We start from the raw sequence: 14642 nt of genomic DNA, 5'->3' as shown, positions 1-14642 counted from the left end.
TGCAACGTGCATCTGAGCCAAATGACTCACCAGGTGGGACTGAGCTCTCACTTGTCACTGGGGGAGTGATGCTCAGATTAACAGTTCAGATGCTCAGCTGAGCCTGGCAGCAGAAGATTGATAGTTTGACAAAAGGGCCAATATCTACTCCTCATGCTAGGTTCTCCTGTTTTAATTAGGTGAGAATAGTGCGGTGGAGACAGTGCATTAAGGAGTTTTGCTTCTAGGGACCAAAGAGGTTGACATTTATGATAGATTTCTAAAAGCCTGTTATCTGTGACAATAGCTGCCGGGCCTCCGAGTCCCCCCACATCTAAGGACCTGTCTGTGGCATTTGAATTCATCACTGTGTCTTCTCAAGAACAGCATTTTATACAACTGCCACATGCTATCATTCCAAAATGATCTGCCCCTCCAAGGTGTCCTTCTGCCTCCGTGCCCTCTGGGTTCAGGACTACGTGCCCAAGTGGCTCAGAACCCTTTTGTCTGCATCTCGAGCCGTCATTAAATGCCTAGGAACACTGCGGCCTGGGTGCCTCTGCCCTTAGATGGGCTACTGCCAAAAATAAGTTGCCAATTCTTATTTTGCAAATCGAATTTAATACAGTTCTGGCCTATGAACTGTAACCAGTAAATTCCATTATGATATTTATGGCCTCTTTCTACTTCAATCTATCTTAATAAATTCTCAAAGTAAGACCAGAGAGCCAGAATGAAGTCTTTTCAAGTGCTGACCTTAAAAATCTAATTGCTATACTTACTTATTTTCATTCGTAACAGGAATGGTCTTCCCTCCAGGAATCAGTTCATGGCAAACAAGCTGGGGGAGAAGATGGGGAGCAATTACTTGAGAGAATTCTAACAGGGAAACAGGGCTTCCTGAAGATGAAAGGGCCCAACGCCAACGTCCATAATAATGACAGAATGAAGATAGGACGTGTTTGGGAATAATCATTTTCACAAGAAGCCAGGGCTTAAATATCAACAAGCAGACCCTGCACAATCAATATGGAAGGTTTCTTCTCATCCGAACCTCATGCAGACATTTGTACTAAGGCTTAAAGACGTCACAGAGGGGACCATGTTTGCATTATGAGCACAGTTAAATAAATGTTGGTAGAGCCATACCCTGGAATGGTATGGTACCATTTCTGGAAAAAAAAAAAAAAAAAAAGTGATACAGGTGCCCCGGGAGAAAAGTCTGAAAACACATGACACATTAACAGTGGTGCTTTCCTGGCACTGGTCCTGTAACTGGTTTTTTCACGTTCTGTGCTCATCTTATAGCAGAATCTGTGGTTACCAGTTTGCATTATTTTTATCGTCAAAAGAGAAAATTCTGAGGAAGGCTCAAAATCTGCTTAAAGATTTGAAGACCACAGAATCAAGTATTTTCCTCAACTTCAGGCATTTCTGGGGGTCACCTAAAAATCAAAGAATGCATACTTTTAAAGCTAATTTTAGCAGAAATTCTACTAATAGAATATCCTGAGTCTCTGATGATGAAGAAAGGAGTGATCGTGGCCTCTAGTCCCACCGCTGCCAACACCTTGGGGCAACCGGAGGACTCTGAAGCTGGAAGGGCCTTTGGCAAGCCCCCGGCCTGGTGTTTCCCGGACAGGGCTCCAGGGAGCGCCTCGTCCGCGCGCTATTACTTGGAGAGCCTCGGAGAACCGCTCTGTGGAAGGCGGAGGTTCCTCCCTCACAGGCTCCTCAGAGCGCTCACACACCTGCGTGCTCGGGGCTCCCTACAGGAGCTCATGGCGTCACGCTGCTCCCAGCCAGGACTCACACTCACGAGAGGTACTTTTGTGAGAGAAGAGAAGCGGGGCTTGGGGAGACGAGTGACCTCTCGGAGGCGATGCAGGCTCGGCTCCAAGAAGCCAGCTCTGCATGAGGAAGCTCTAGGTCTGGTTTCTCCCGTAGCCCTCAGAACACGGGCGCATGGAGGCTCACACAGGTGTCTGCTGGGACAGCACTGGAGGGCGCAGAGGGCACTTCGGGGGAAAGCCAAAAGGCAAACTCTGGCAGGAGACTTCTCTGCTGCCACAGTGTCCACTGTCCTTTCCTCCTGCTCCGCTCTCCATGATGAGCAAGAGCAAGGCCTGGATTCTGTTCGAGGCACTTCTCGGGCGGCTTCTTCCCCTCTGCAAGTCACACGCCTCCGTGTGCGACAGCTAATCCTCACCATGGCAACAAAAAGCAACGTTACAAATGGGGAATTAGAGCTTCCATCAGGAAGGACCCTAAGTGCGATCTAAACAGAGCAGGGTCTTTGTGGGGAGCTCTCCGAGGGCCAAGCAGGCAAAGGCCAGGTCAACTGGGAACGGAAGGGGGAACGCCCCCCTGGCCGGCGAGGCGGGAGTAGGGGGATGGGCAAGGGAACCAGACACCAGAGGACAGCCAGCCTCGGTTTGTGAACCTTCTCCTGGGGAAAACACCAAGAGCAGGGCAGGTCCCAGGAAGCCAGTGGAGGGCGGCAAAGAATCGCTCAGCCATAGAGGCCGACCTACCTGACCCATGACGTCCTCGTCGTAGGACAGAGTCAGGCCCAGGTCAGAGATGTCCCCGTCGTAGCGCTAATGCAACAGAGAAAGGGCAAGTGTTGGGACCCAGGCGGGCCATATCCTTGAAAGCTTTAACACTCCCCCCCCACCACACACACGATGCTGCATGGGCAGGACCACTATGACTGCCACCCAGCCTGAAGCAAAGGGAAAGGCCACTCATCACCGTGAGGAAGGAGGTAGGAGTGGCCAGAAGGGGACGTGGGGGCCCATGGTGGCTACAGAGCAGCCCCGGCCCCAGAGCAGGAAATCGCCTCCCACCACACGAGAACCCCGAGGCCTTCACTTCACTGAGTTTGCACCAGCCTGCAGCGATGCCCTCTGCCATGCCGCACTGACCTTAATGGAAGTGAGGTTTTTATAGAACTCCGAGTCCAGCGAAGGAAGCTCGTCCACAGAGCTGTAGAAGAGACTGTGGTGGTGCCCGAGCAGCTGGCTCAGGAAGAAGGACGCGAAGGGCACGTCCACCACAATTCCCTGCGAGAGAAGAGACAGAAGTTCGCCGTCTGCCAGGCAGGATCCCACCTCAGGGACCCTGTCGGGGTGGCTCGGGCCGCAGAGGGGCTCCGAGGGCGTCAAGGACATCTCGAGGTGCTTCGTAAACTTTTGAGGTGGAGACCAGCACCTCCCGCCACCTGCACACCATCCAGCGCCTCCGGGGGACATCACAGCACGGCAGTGAAGGGCACAGGCTTTGGAGCTGCACAGCTCAGGGGTCCAGTCCCAGCCGCACTGCCGCCTGGCTGCAGGATGTCGGCTCTCCCCTCTGTAAATGGGGACCAGCAGAGCCTCCCAGTTTTCAGGTTTAAATGAGCAGGGTGGAGAGGAACGCAAAGCATCGGCTCTCACTTGGAGACAGGGCAGGGGAAGCCTCCAGGAGAGAGACCTATCTAGGCTAGACCTGAGGAGCACAAGGGCTCTCGTACGAGGCCCACAGGCACGCCCCAGGGGGGAACACAGAGCTCTCTGGCCACGGCACAGTGTTTGAAGGAGGAGAGGCGAGGGATCAGGGCCAGATCAGGGGAGGCTTCCTGAGCTTCCTGGAGTCTGAACTCTCTGTGGAGGGCAGCAGGGAGCCCCAGGGGGGCTCTAGGCAGAGAAGTGTCAGGTTTGTACTTGGCGTGGGGAACGGACGGAGGACAGGAGGCAGGGAGGGATGCAGCACGAAAACTGCTGCAGAACACTGGGGAGAACAGACAGATTGTTCTAGCTGGAGAGAAGTGTGCAGGTCAGAGATTCAGAAGGGACAGGGGCTCAGACTCGATGATGGCCTGTCTCAGAGGACTGCGAGGGTTACGTGAGTTAATACACGCTGCTCCTCACATGGGGCCCAGCATGTCCTAATTTCTCTCTGCGCTGTTACTGCTGGAGAAGGAGGAGACAGACGCTGGGTCCAGGGAACGGGGGAGCACATTCACAGAAGCCATGAAGTCATGCTTCTCGGCTGGCCCAACTCTTCTGGGCATATCACAGCTACATGTTTGAGAGAGAAATGTGGCATGTAGCCAGGTACATCCTCATAGGATTTCTTTTCTAAATGGGAATCAGCTGAGAAATGGTCTCCATTTGCAGATGTGGAAACAAACACAGAAAAGGAGCCCAGGACCCCCACCCAGTCTACGGCAGTAGGCAGCCTGAGGGAGCCTGGGCAGGGATGCAGAGGGAGCATCTGACCGCACCCTGGCCAGGGACTGAGGCCATGAACACAGAGAGAACGCGTATGCTCGCCCCCACATGGCCTCTCTCCCTCCCTCCCTTCCTCCACTGGCCCCAGCCACCAGCCCTGCCTTCGGAGGGCACACTGCCTTCCCTAGGGTTTGTGACGGGTGAGAGGTGAGTGCTGCTCAGGCACTCTTGGAGCCCACTGTGAAGGCCACAAGCTCCTGCTGCAGCTTTCCTTCCTGCCTGGGGAGCGGGACCCTCAGGGTGGGGGCCAGTGCCCCCTGGAGGGAGTTCTGCCGGCCCGGCTCGCAGTGGACAGGGATCGGGAGCTATGTGGGCCTCACCAGGGGCCTGCACAAGTCCACGCCGCCCTGACCCCACGAGACCGACGAGCCGGGCACCACAGGAGGGGGTCTTCCCTGTCTTCGCTCATTTACTATCTACAGCAACCCCATCACGTAGCTTTTATCACCCCTACTCCCTCCGACCAGAACGAGGGCCTACAGAAATAAACGCGACATGCTCGCAGTCATACGGCTAGCCGGGGACGGCCAGTCTCGACCAGCAGCTGGGGGCGCTGTCCTGCGGTCCTGTTCTGGCTCACACGCAACACTGAGATGCCTGCGGCTTGCTCTGAAGCACTCACTCCAATTACAAAAGATTTAAGGAAACAGCTGTAACAACTAACACGCCCCACAAAATGCTGCCCTCCTACAACGGGACCACGCCGGCCTGGGTTTGAATTTGGGTTCTACCGCTTAACTAGCACTGAGAGTCTGGACCAGTGACTTCTCGAAGCCTCGGTCCTGTCACCGGCAGGTAAACGGGGCAGCAGCAGCCTGGCCACAGGACTGGCGGGAGGGTGAAATGACATACCCCATGGAAAGCACCCAGTATTTCTGTCCAGTAATCGTGGGTCCTGTCCTCTTTCTCGGGCTCCATCCTAATGATAGCGCCTTTATGTGGCTGGGCCCCGCCACGACACCGTGCACCAAGTCCCCGGGGCTTCTAGCATCTTGTTTCCCCCCCGGGTGTGCTGCTCCTGCATGTGCCTACCTCGTACACGGCCTTCCCCAGCATCTTGCCCACAAACTCGAAGAGCTGCAGGTAGTTCTCGTGAATGTAGGACGTGGGCGAGGGGTAGAGCCTCTCGTCCCCGCTGGTTGTCTGCAAGGGAGAAGAATGGAGAGAGGCAGGGAGCCTACGTGCCCGGCCCTTTGCTTCTCACTCGTCACCGAGAATGTGGCTGCCATCAGGCCCGCTCCCACTCCCCTTAAATACCTTGAACAAATTGAGTGCCGGGTCGAACACCCTCTTGATGATCTCCTCCAAGAACTCCTTGAAGACACCGTCCTGGTCAATGCCTGCCTCGTCCACCCCGAGGTCGTTGACGAACTTGACGCGGATCACGCCCTTCATGGCGTGCTGGGAGAGCTGCCGGAGCTGCTCGTAGCCGTCCTGCCGAGGGCAGAATGGCAGCCCATCAGGAGGGGGAGGCCCTCTGCCTAACTCACGGCTGCCGCTCCAAGGTTCCGGCTCCCCTGTGTGAAGCCTTCCTGGCGTAACTACTGAACACGCAAGTCAGGACGTGGGTGTGGGGATGGGCAGTTCTCACCCGTTTTTAAATGAACCGGTTAAAAGGAAAACTCATCTTGGGGATGGGACCCCCCTGCTCTGTGGCAAGGGGAGGCTGCCCTCGAGATGATGCAGAGCACGGAGATGGGGAAACCCGACAAGATGAGCTGCGACAAGCTCTTGGCCGTCAGACAAAGGACGGAAGTAATGGGGACGAGATCCCACCCTATTTTAATGCAAAGACTAGCTTATTTAGCTCATGGTAAAAATCAGTCAAACTCAGACCCCTATGAGATAAAAATAAAAATACCCTCCACCCCTCAACTCCTGGTCTCTTTCCCCAGATCATGAAAGGCCTGGGTGAGTCAGGCTAAAGAATTTAGGGTCCACCCTGAAGGGCAGCAGGGAGCCACAGAAGAGTCCAGGCAGGGAGAGACATGACTGGCTTTCTCAGAAAGATCTTTGTTGGCGGCAGAGCAGAGAGATGGCAGGGACAAGGGTGCAGGAGTGATGCTGGGCCCACACAAGGCAGGGGCAGCAGGGAGAAGCCCAGCACACCCCCTGGCTGGCAGCCATCCAGCAACCCCCATGCAGAACTCGAGGATGCGACTTTAGAGTTCTTGTATTCGATTATATTGTTTAGTCCGCCTCTTGATTCTAATCTGTTGAGGTCTTTAGGCTCCTGGTTCTGTGTTCCTGGCATCAGCAAGCTGCTCAGGGTTTTGTTCTCGAGGAGTGACGCCAGAAGCAGTGCTGAACAAGACAGCAGCCAGGGAGCAGTCTTCTGGTCCAACAGGACAGACTCCATCTTGGGGGTGCAATCGAGCTCTTTAGATACTGTCGTGTAAGCTGCAAATCAACTGCAATATCCTACTGAGGCCACCCTGCGGGTCTCCCTCCCAGTCACAGCCATGGGGCCGTCAGACGTTCCGCTAACACGAGACAGACCATGTCCACGGCAGCCACCTGCCTGCCAGTGACAGCCCTTGTCACAAAGCACAGGGGCCAGACTGGTAAGAACTGCTTTGGGGAACTCCTGCCGCCTTCCTGCTGATCAGAGAGAGACATGACTGGCTTTCTCAGAAAGATCTTTGTTGGCGGCAGAGCAGAGAGATGGCAGGGACAAGGGTGCAGGAGTGATGCTGGGCCCACACAAGGCAGGGGCAGCAGGGAGAAGCCCATCCCTCGTGATGCAAAGGACTGTCCCCTGGTGGCTCCTGATCTTATTCTGGGGTTAAGCTCCCAAGTTTGAGAGCCAATAATAACCATCTGTGGAAGGCAGAGGCTTTGGGTGTGCAGTCCTGAGAAGCACCTGAGAAGTGGAAGTTTGAGAACCACCAAGTGAGAGGAAAAGCAGTGGAACACAGGAAGTCAGCACGCAGCTGCAGCAGAATGGTCAAACCATTCTGCCTACATTTATGGTAATTATCTTGGCACGGAGTCTGGGATGGGTGGAGAATTCCAGCATGTTCTTGCTTGCCTGCAGGACTTCCTCCATTCTGCTCTGAAATGATGCCTCCCTAAGCCGACTTCGCATTGATAGGGGTGCCAGGATCACGCAGATTAAATGAGATGGTGTTACGTGCAAGCACTTAGCATGTGGCCGCACACATGGCAGGTGCTTAAGGAATGTTCGCTGGAGTTGAATCTCGCTTTTTCTTTATCAGCCCCACGTTGGCCTTTTCTTTGAAGAGCTGGAGAGAGGAATTTGCCAGCTGCTTCCTCTGACAAACTGCCTGCTGCGCCCTCTGGGCACGAGCGTCACTACACAAGAACTGGATCGGTGTCCTTCCTTCTGGAAGGTGAGCAGGAGGAGGGTATCCCTCTTCCCCACTGCATCTCAAACAGCAGAGGCAGAGGACTCTGACCTGGGGATGAGAGCCCAGCTCTCCCACTGAGACCCGAGTGAACGTGACTATGAATCTTAACTTCTCTGGCCTCAGTTCCGCCTTTGACCGAGGGGACAGGGCTGGGCAGAGGATGTCTTACGGTTCCTCCCAGTCCTGACATGCTAGGGTCCCGGCCCCAATTTACCCTCTGTGAGGGGAAGCCTTCTTGCAAGACTTCAGACTAACACCTGCAAGGGGAATACTGAAGCGCCATCTTCAATAAAACCACAGAAAAGGAGACTGAATAAAAGGCCAGAAGAGCATAAGCGTGTCTAATATCAGCTTTTTGATGCCCCCTTGTGTCCAAATCAAGCAAATGCCACTGGGCTCTCCTCTCACAACCAAACTAGCAGGTAATGAGAACTAGGGTAACTGAGTATGTGACCCTCTCCTCCTCCTAGTTCAATAGGAACAACAGTAATCTCTTTCATGACGAGATAGACTCTAATGGAATAGAAAAAGAAAAGTGGACTTGGCCAAGAACCTAAGACAGACACCCCTCCTGTGACACCCTGAGGGCTGTGTTTGAGATAGCAGGCCCGGGGTAACCGGGACGTGCGGTGAGTCTCCCACAAGCAATGACACTTGAGGAGGGAGCCGGGGACTCCGTCACTCTCAGGACACATACCAGTCTCTACCACCACAGCCTTCCTGTTGGTGCCGGCTACATCTGAGAGGGACTGGGAACCATAAGTGACAAGGGAGGAGCATCCAGATCTGATAAGGAAAGTGCTGGAGAAGGGTGTTTCCAAACACAACTGGGCTTTTTCCTCTGAGTCAAAGCAAAGCCTGCAGACTGGTGGCCCACAGGGTGGATTCGCTGGGTCATCTAACCTTCCAGACACTTCACAAAACCCCAGTCATTCACAACATAAAAGCCCCTTGGCCTGCTCTTAAAAACCCAGAGCAGGGCGCCTGGGTGGCTCAGTTGGTTAAGTGTCTGCCTTCGGCTCAGGTCATGATCCCGGGGGTCCTGGGATTGAGTCCCATGTCAGGCTCCTTGCTCAGTGGGGAGTCTGCTTCTCCCTCCCCCTCTGATGCTCCCTCCCCGCTTGGGTTCTCTCTGTCTCAAATAAATGAATAAAAGCTTTAAAAAACAAAAAACCCCCAGAGCATAACGGAGCCTGAATTCGCACACAGAAGTTGTCAGGTGGGATGGAGAGGAGGTGCCAACCCCTCTCTACTGCTCGCCAACCCTGAGGCTGGATGTCAGGTGTCATCTGCCCACTCAAGAGAGGGGCTCTTTTTCTTACGTAGTTATCTATGCTGAGGGCTGTGTTTCAAGAAGAGCAGGAGGGAGCAGCAGAAGTGAAGAATATTCCTACTGTTTCACGTGCAAACAAGATGCTCCTGTGCGGACATACTCAGCCAGCTTGACCCATTCCCGTGACTGGGGGGGGGGGGGGTCCCTGTAGGCATTTAAGTTTCTTCTACTTTTAAGAATGTCAAAAGCATCATCTGGCTAACACACGCTGCCTCTCCCCAGCAGACCCGTGTCAATCGCCAGTGTTCAGGGGAACTAAAAGCAGCTCTCCAGGAAGGAGCAGGAATGCCCCAAGGGGGAGAAATGAAAATGTGGGGGAGGGGTGGGGAGGAAGGGCTGCTGCCAGTGCCATTTGCTGGTGGCTGGCTATGTGGCCATGTGCCCGGCCGGGATCCCACAACTGCCCTCCACCGCAGAACGTGCTAATTTGCCAGGGGCTGTGGCTGGAGCCAGAGAGAAGGTCTGAAGAGCCAGCCCGGGCAACTGTACCAAGTCCAGCCTCTCCTGGGAACGTGGACTTGGGGTTCAGTCACCAGTTTGACCTCTGGCAGGCTCAGCACATTTGGGAAGGCTCCGCACTGCACAACCCTGGGGGGTACGGCACATGGTGACCTCATAGGCATGTACATTTACTATATCGACGTTCCAGCAGATTGTCGTCAGCATCATGTCCTGACAAAAACATTAGGTTATTACAATTTTCAGACATACAGAGGTAAAGTGTTCTGAGAACAGGCATCTATCTCTTGTTCACATGAAGCTGCCGCACAGCAGTCACGCTGGACACTGGGCTTGGCTGAGGTGGGCCACTGTTTCTCCCAAGCTCCTGTCTACGAAGAACCCCTAGCTCTGTGGTAAATGCACCCCCCAGTATGGCTCAGTCAACTTACTACCTACACTCCAGCCTGCACATTCACAGTTGGGAGTCTGGGCAAAGTGTCTCCCAGGGCAAAGGGAGTTTGCCCAGACATGGGAATGTCTGCACGTAGCACCCCTTGTCCTCACTGCAAAGAGCACCAAGTGTTCAATGTTCCAGCCCTAGGGCCCCGGTGGGGAAAAGGCAGGGAAATACCACACTTTGGGTCCCCAGCACTGAGGTCATGTTTAATCGAGCAGCTCTCCAGAGCACATGATGGGACCAACAGCCCCATTCCAACCCCGAGCCTTGATTTCAGTGCTATTAGATCAAGGACTGACAAGAATGGTTGGAGGTAACGGATCATCCACTAAAAATCCAGCATTTCACAGAGTACACCTCTTTTTGATGGGCTTCTCACCTCCAGCATCCGGGACCGTCGGATAGTGATATGAGTGACGTGGGGAGAGGCCGAGCTGGTCTCCACGAGCCCCAGTTTCTCCTTCTCCTTGGTGACCATGTTTCGAAACAGGAGAACTCTCTGAAATGAGCAAAGGTGAGACCAGAAACTGGGTCAACAACCGATGATTGTTGTACGCAGTGTACAAGATTAGTGAAAAAAGTCATATGAGAGGCAAACAGAATAGGACACTCTGCTATGCGCTGCAGGTTAGAAGTGTCTTGGGAGAAGAGTAGACATTCCCCAACACAATCTGGGGAATTAGAAATTATAGCCGAATACATGCCAAGGAAGAAAGGTCCCAGAAAGAGCGGTCTGGCTGTAGCCAGAATGCACTTTACAACGGTCTGGGAGAACATGGTTCTCGTTCAGTTGATAAACCACTGTAAAGACCTGGCGTCAGGACAGGTTACAGAGGCTGCCTTATACAGCTGAGCCTGCTTTAAAGGAAATCAATGGTATGAGTTACAAAACAGAAACATTTCGAAGATAATTTTTTTCACGGTCAGAAATTTTAAAAAATGATCTCACAGAATAAAGGTCCCTGACCCTTTATCTGCGTCCTCTGTGCCCTCAAGCACACCATAGCCCAACGCCCGCCCCCCACCCCCTGCCAAGTAACATTCCTCAATTACTGTTAGAGAGGAACCCTCTCTCCCCGCCGCATGGTCAAGATTCTGATAAGCCCCTTTTAGGAGAGCACGGCCCTCTGCCCCATCCTGGCTTTGAGCGTCACTGCTGTACAAGCACTCAGATGTCAGCTGAATGAAGGCCTAAATCCAACCACTGCTGTTTTTTTTAGCAAAAATGAGAATCCCCACCAAAGTCAAAAGCTTTGTTAAATACAAACAAGGACAGTCAGAACAATAACAATGGTAATAAGGGTTAACTATATACAGGGGAGGCTAGTGCATTCACATTTGATCATTTAATTGAGGCTATGAAGTAAATACGGCTGTAACAGGAAAAGCAATTGCCAATGGCCTCCTGAGGAGGAACGTATTTGGCAGAGGGGCTACTTCTCAGCGGGGCAGCTTAATGTGGCTGGTCGGCAAATCTAGAAACAAGGACTGAAGTGCTCTGAGTAGTACCAGGAGCTCTGGGGGTTCTAGGACAACATGGAGGGGAAGAACAGACTGAGCATCAGGGAGGGCGGCCGTGATGGGGGTGAAGGGCACCATTGCCTATCCCATCTGTGCGGGGGGATTGCCGACTTCCAGAACAGGTCTTTCATTTGTGTGGGCTGTGGGGCACAACGGCTTCCTCTGACCTCAAATCTTTAGCACGATCACCTGCACACAAGGCAGAAGAGCTTCCCATCCGGGTGGATCCAGTATGGGGCAGAGACCTCATACACAGAAGTGGAAGTGCAGAGGGGGCTGAGGGAATGCCCGCCTCCCAGGAATCCCAGGATGAAGCCCTGATTTCCATGGGGTGTGGAAGATGGATTGGGGCAACTGTAAGCAGCGCTCAAGGGGCTGAGAAGCCTCGGCGACCACAGGAGACATCTGGGAAAGGACCCGTGTCTCCACTGTGCAGATGAAGAAAGTGACTCACCTAAGGTCCCACAGCTGGTGGACAGAGGGGCCAGATTCAAACCCAGGACCCACACAGACCACCGCACCACACAGCCCCTGCCCACCTCACAGGGTGCCAGGCCTTCCAGGCCCAAACAAGAGAGAAAGGCCTCAAGTCCCAGTCGCACATAGATAAGTACAAGTTACGTAAGACAGCACAGAGAATGAAGTGCTGTGTGAACCAGGCAGAGTTGAGGCCTTTAAAAACATTAAGGGAAGCAAGAACAGTGTTGTGAGCCACCCACTTGAGTGAGGTCAAGACCAGGGAGAGTTTTGGCGTTTAGAGCCGATGCCATAGTGACAGACGCAAGAGAGCAGGCAGGACTACAGAGACCCTGTCACCTGTGCATTCCGGCAAGACGCGTCAGGGCGAGGGCAGTACACGACACGTCAGCACGGAACAGAGCCCTCACCACTCCGACACACTGAGCTGCAGACGCCCTCCCGGACCTGCCGGGGCCATCACGGGATCAGAACAGGGGCCAGGAAGGGTCCCCAAGAGATAGGAAAGAGAGACTTCATGAACCAAGTAACAAAAGCCTTGATGGCAATCTTCAGCAAAATTCCCCGAAGAAAAACACAGCAAGGATTAGATTAGAGCCCCCAGGTCATGCCAACTAATCTCAGAGGTTCCCAGGCTTCTTGTTCTCAGCACCCCTAAAGGCTCAGGAAGGACTTTCACGGCACTCCTAGGTCAAAAGAAATACAGCGCCATTTACAAGATGGCTAGGGTCCTAAACCACTTAATAAGTATTTGTGTGCATGGTCACCTGGGCGGCTCAGTCGGTTAAGCGTCTGCTTTCGGCTCAGGTCATGATCTCAGGGGCCTGGGATTGAGCCCCGTGTTGGGCTCCCTGCTCAGTAGGGAGCCTGCTTCTCCCTCTCCCTCTCTGCCCCTCCTCCCCCTGCTTGTGTTTTCTCTCTCTCTCAAATGAATAAATAAAATCTTTAAAAAAAATAAATATTTGTGTGCTAAGGACTTAGTAGCTATATTTTAAAAATACATGTACATTGAAATTAAAAAACTTCTTTAAAACCCAGCTTAGCAAATAGGACATCCTCAAGAGGAATGCTGACATCATGAGCTTGAGCTGGTACTTTACAGAGTGGCCAACAGATTTCATTGTGCTCCTCTCAAAAGCTTAAAATATCCTGTGGACAACCCAGGGCCACCCGGGCACGCCATCTGTGAACTGCAGAGACAGAGCGGAGATCCCAGGCCGCACAATATGGGAACGCCACGGTCCAGGGCTGACTTTGCAGGCACGCAGGCCCAGGGCGAGGGGCTGTGTGAGAGTCATCTGTGCATCTCAGAAGATTTAGAGATTCCACTGTCTGTGGCTGTTCAAGGACCAAAGGGTCGAAGGTACAGAGCAATCACTCAGTTTCAGGTGAGGAAGAACGTTCCATCATTGGGCAGAGTAGAGCAACAGCACGTCTGGCTCTATCTGAGGCAAGGTCAGGGATATGGTGGGAAGGGCTCCCTCTGGGGGTGGGGGCGGGGGTGGGGGGCACGTTCCACTAAGTCATCTCCATGAGATCCCTTCATTTCTGGGAGGCTCTGCTGTCAAGTGCAACAAGGATTTAAACAGCCACAACCGTCTGCGAATCGCTGCTTGAGGGAGAATGACAATCGCGAGTATTAACATCAAGGTCAAAACAATATCAGAGAGCAATGAGGAGTAAGTATCTCTGAAAAATAAGGTTCAATATACAAAAATGTGACTTGTGCTCTTTTTTAAGAACGTCTTTCGTCAAAAAAGAAGGAAAGGAGAAAAGGCATACGAAGACCTGTAGGAGCCCCCTCTGAAGGAGCCCCGTACTGCTGCGGTGTCCAGCAGACGTTTCTGGAGCGTCACTACAGACCAGGGATGCGGGCGGTGCCTACCCTCGCTTCCGGACACTCTCACCACAGGACCCGACCCTTCCTGAGCCTCTCCTGGCCCTTGAGTCTGGGACACCACATTGCTGGTTTCCTTCCTCTGATTAGTCCTCTCCTCGTGCTGGCGCTCTAAAGGACAGGTCCCCGGTCGTCTTACTCCATGTGGCTCCCTGACTACCCTGTCCACGGCCGTGGATGCAGCCAGGTTTGGGCACTGTCCACATGCGGAGCCTCTCTCCAGCTCCGTTGTCCAATGGCCTCGAGGAGTCGTGGACACCTCTCCTGTTGCCTGCTCAAAGCTGACCTCACCAGCACTTCCCAGACCTGCTCTTACCTGTGCTCCTACCCCAGGAAATGACTCCCAAAAGCGCCCAGGAGCCCGAGCCAGAAACACGCCCACCACCTGAAATCCATCTCTTTCTCCTCTGAATGTCTTCGTTCTTATGATTCTATTGTCTTTCCACTCCTCTAACACTGCTGCCCCTAGCCAGGCCTCTATCCCACGGCCAGAAGGAACTCTCTGAAGCATAGCTCTGACCAGGGGCCCCCGAAGCTGAAAACACTCAATGACTCCAACCGAAATCCACACTCCTGCCCTTGGTTCGCAAGGTCCTTCTGACTCCAACTCCTACAAACCTCCTCAGCTTCCTGGCTCCCCTTTATTTTCCCCACAACCAGACCATACGGCCAGCCCTCCAGGAGCACCATACTCTCAATCACCCGGGCCTTTAACCACTGTCCGCTTTTGCCTCTAGAAGCTTCTCTTGATTCACTTCCCCCTATTCCCAGCTGGGTCAGGTCCGCTTGTCTGGGCCCCCGCAGCAACCATCCCTGTAACATGCACCCCACCTGCCAGAACTGCCAGTTCCCACTGTCTTCAGTCTCTGTACTTGGCTTAACACCTGACGAA

The 14642-nt window shown here is 53.5% G+C and overlaps 1 protein-coding gene across 4 annotated transcripts in view; it reads right to left on the bottom strand.

The window, feature by feature from the left end:
* The window catches only part of UBE3B (ubiquitin protein ligase E3B), a 50922-nt gene that overhangs the window by 8461 nt on the left and 27819 nt on the right, over positions 1-14642 (bottom strand). For all 4 annotated transcript variants that reach the window (XM_036085970.2, XM_036085969.2, XM_078060863.1 and 1 more), the window contains 6 exons: positions 10235-10354; positions 5511-5687; positions 5286-5396; positions 2907-3044; positions 2514-2579; positions 762-820 (listed from right to left, as the gene is read on the bottom strand). In XM_036085970.2, coding sequence (XP_035941863.1) covers positions 762-820; positions 2514-2579; positions 2907-3044; positions 5286-5396; positions 5511-5687; positions 10235-10354 — 671 coding nt within the window. The remainder of the gene's footprint in view (positions 1-761; positions 821-2513; positions 2580-2906; positions 3045-5285; positions 5397-5510; positions 5688-10234; positions 10355-14642) is intronic.

Source organism: Halichoerus grypus, chromosome 13 (genome assembly GCF_964656455.1).
Source record: "Halichoerus grypus chromosome 13, mHalGry1.hap1.1, whole genome shotgun sequence".
Lineage (NCBI taxonomy): Eukaryota > Metazoa > Chordata > Mammalia > Carnivora > Phocidae > Halichoerus > Halichoerus grypus.
Note: the sequence above shows the minus strand (reverse complement) of the source record. Positions and strands in the feature narration are given on the sequence as shown.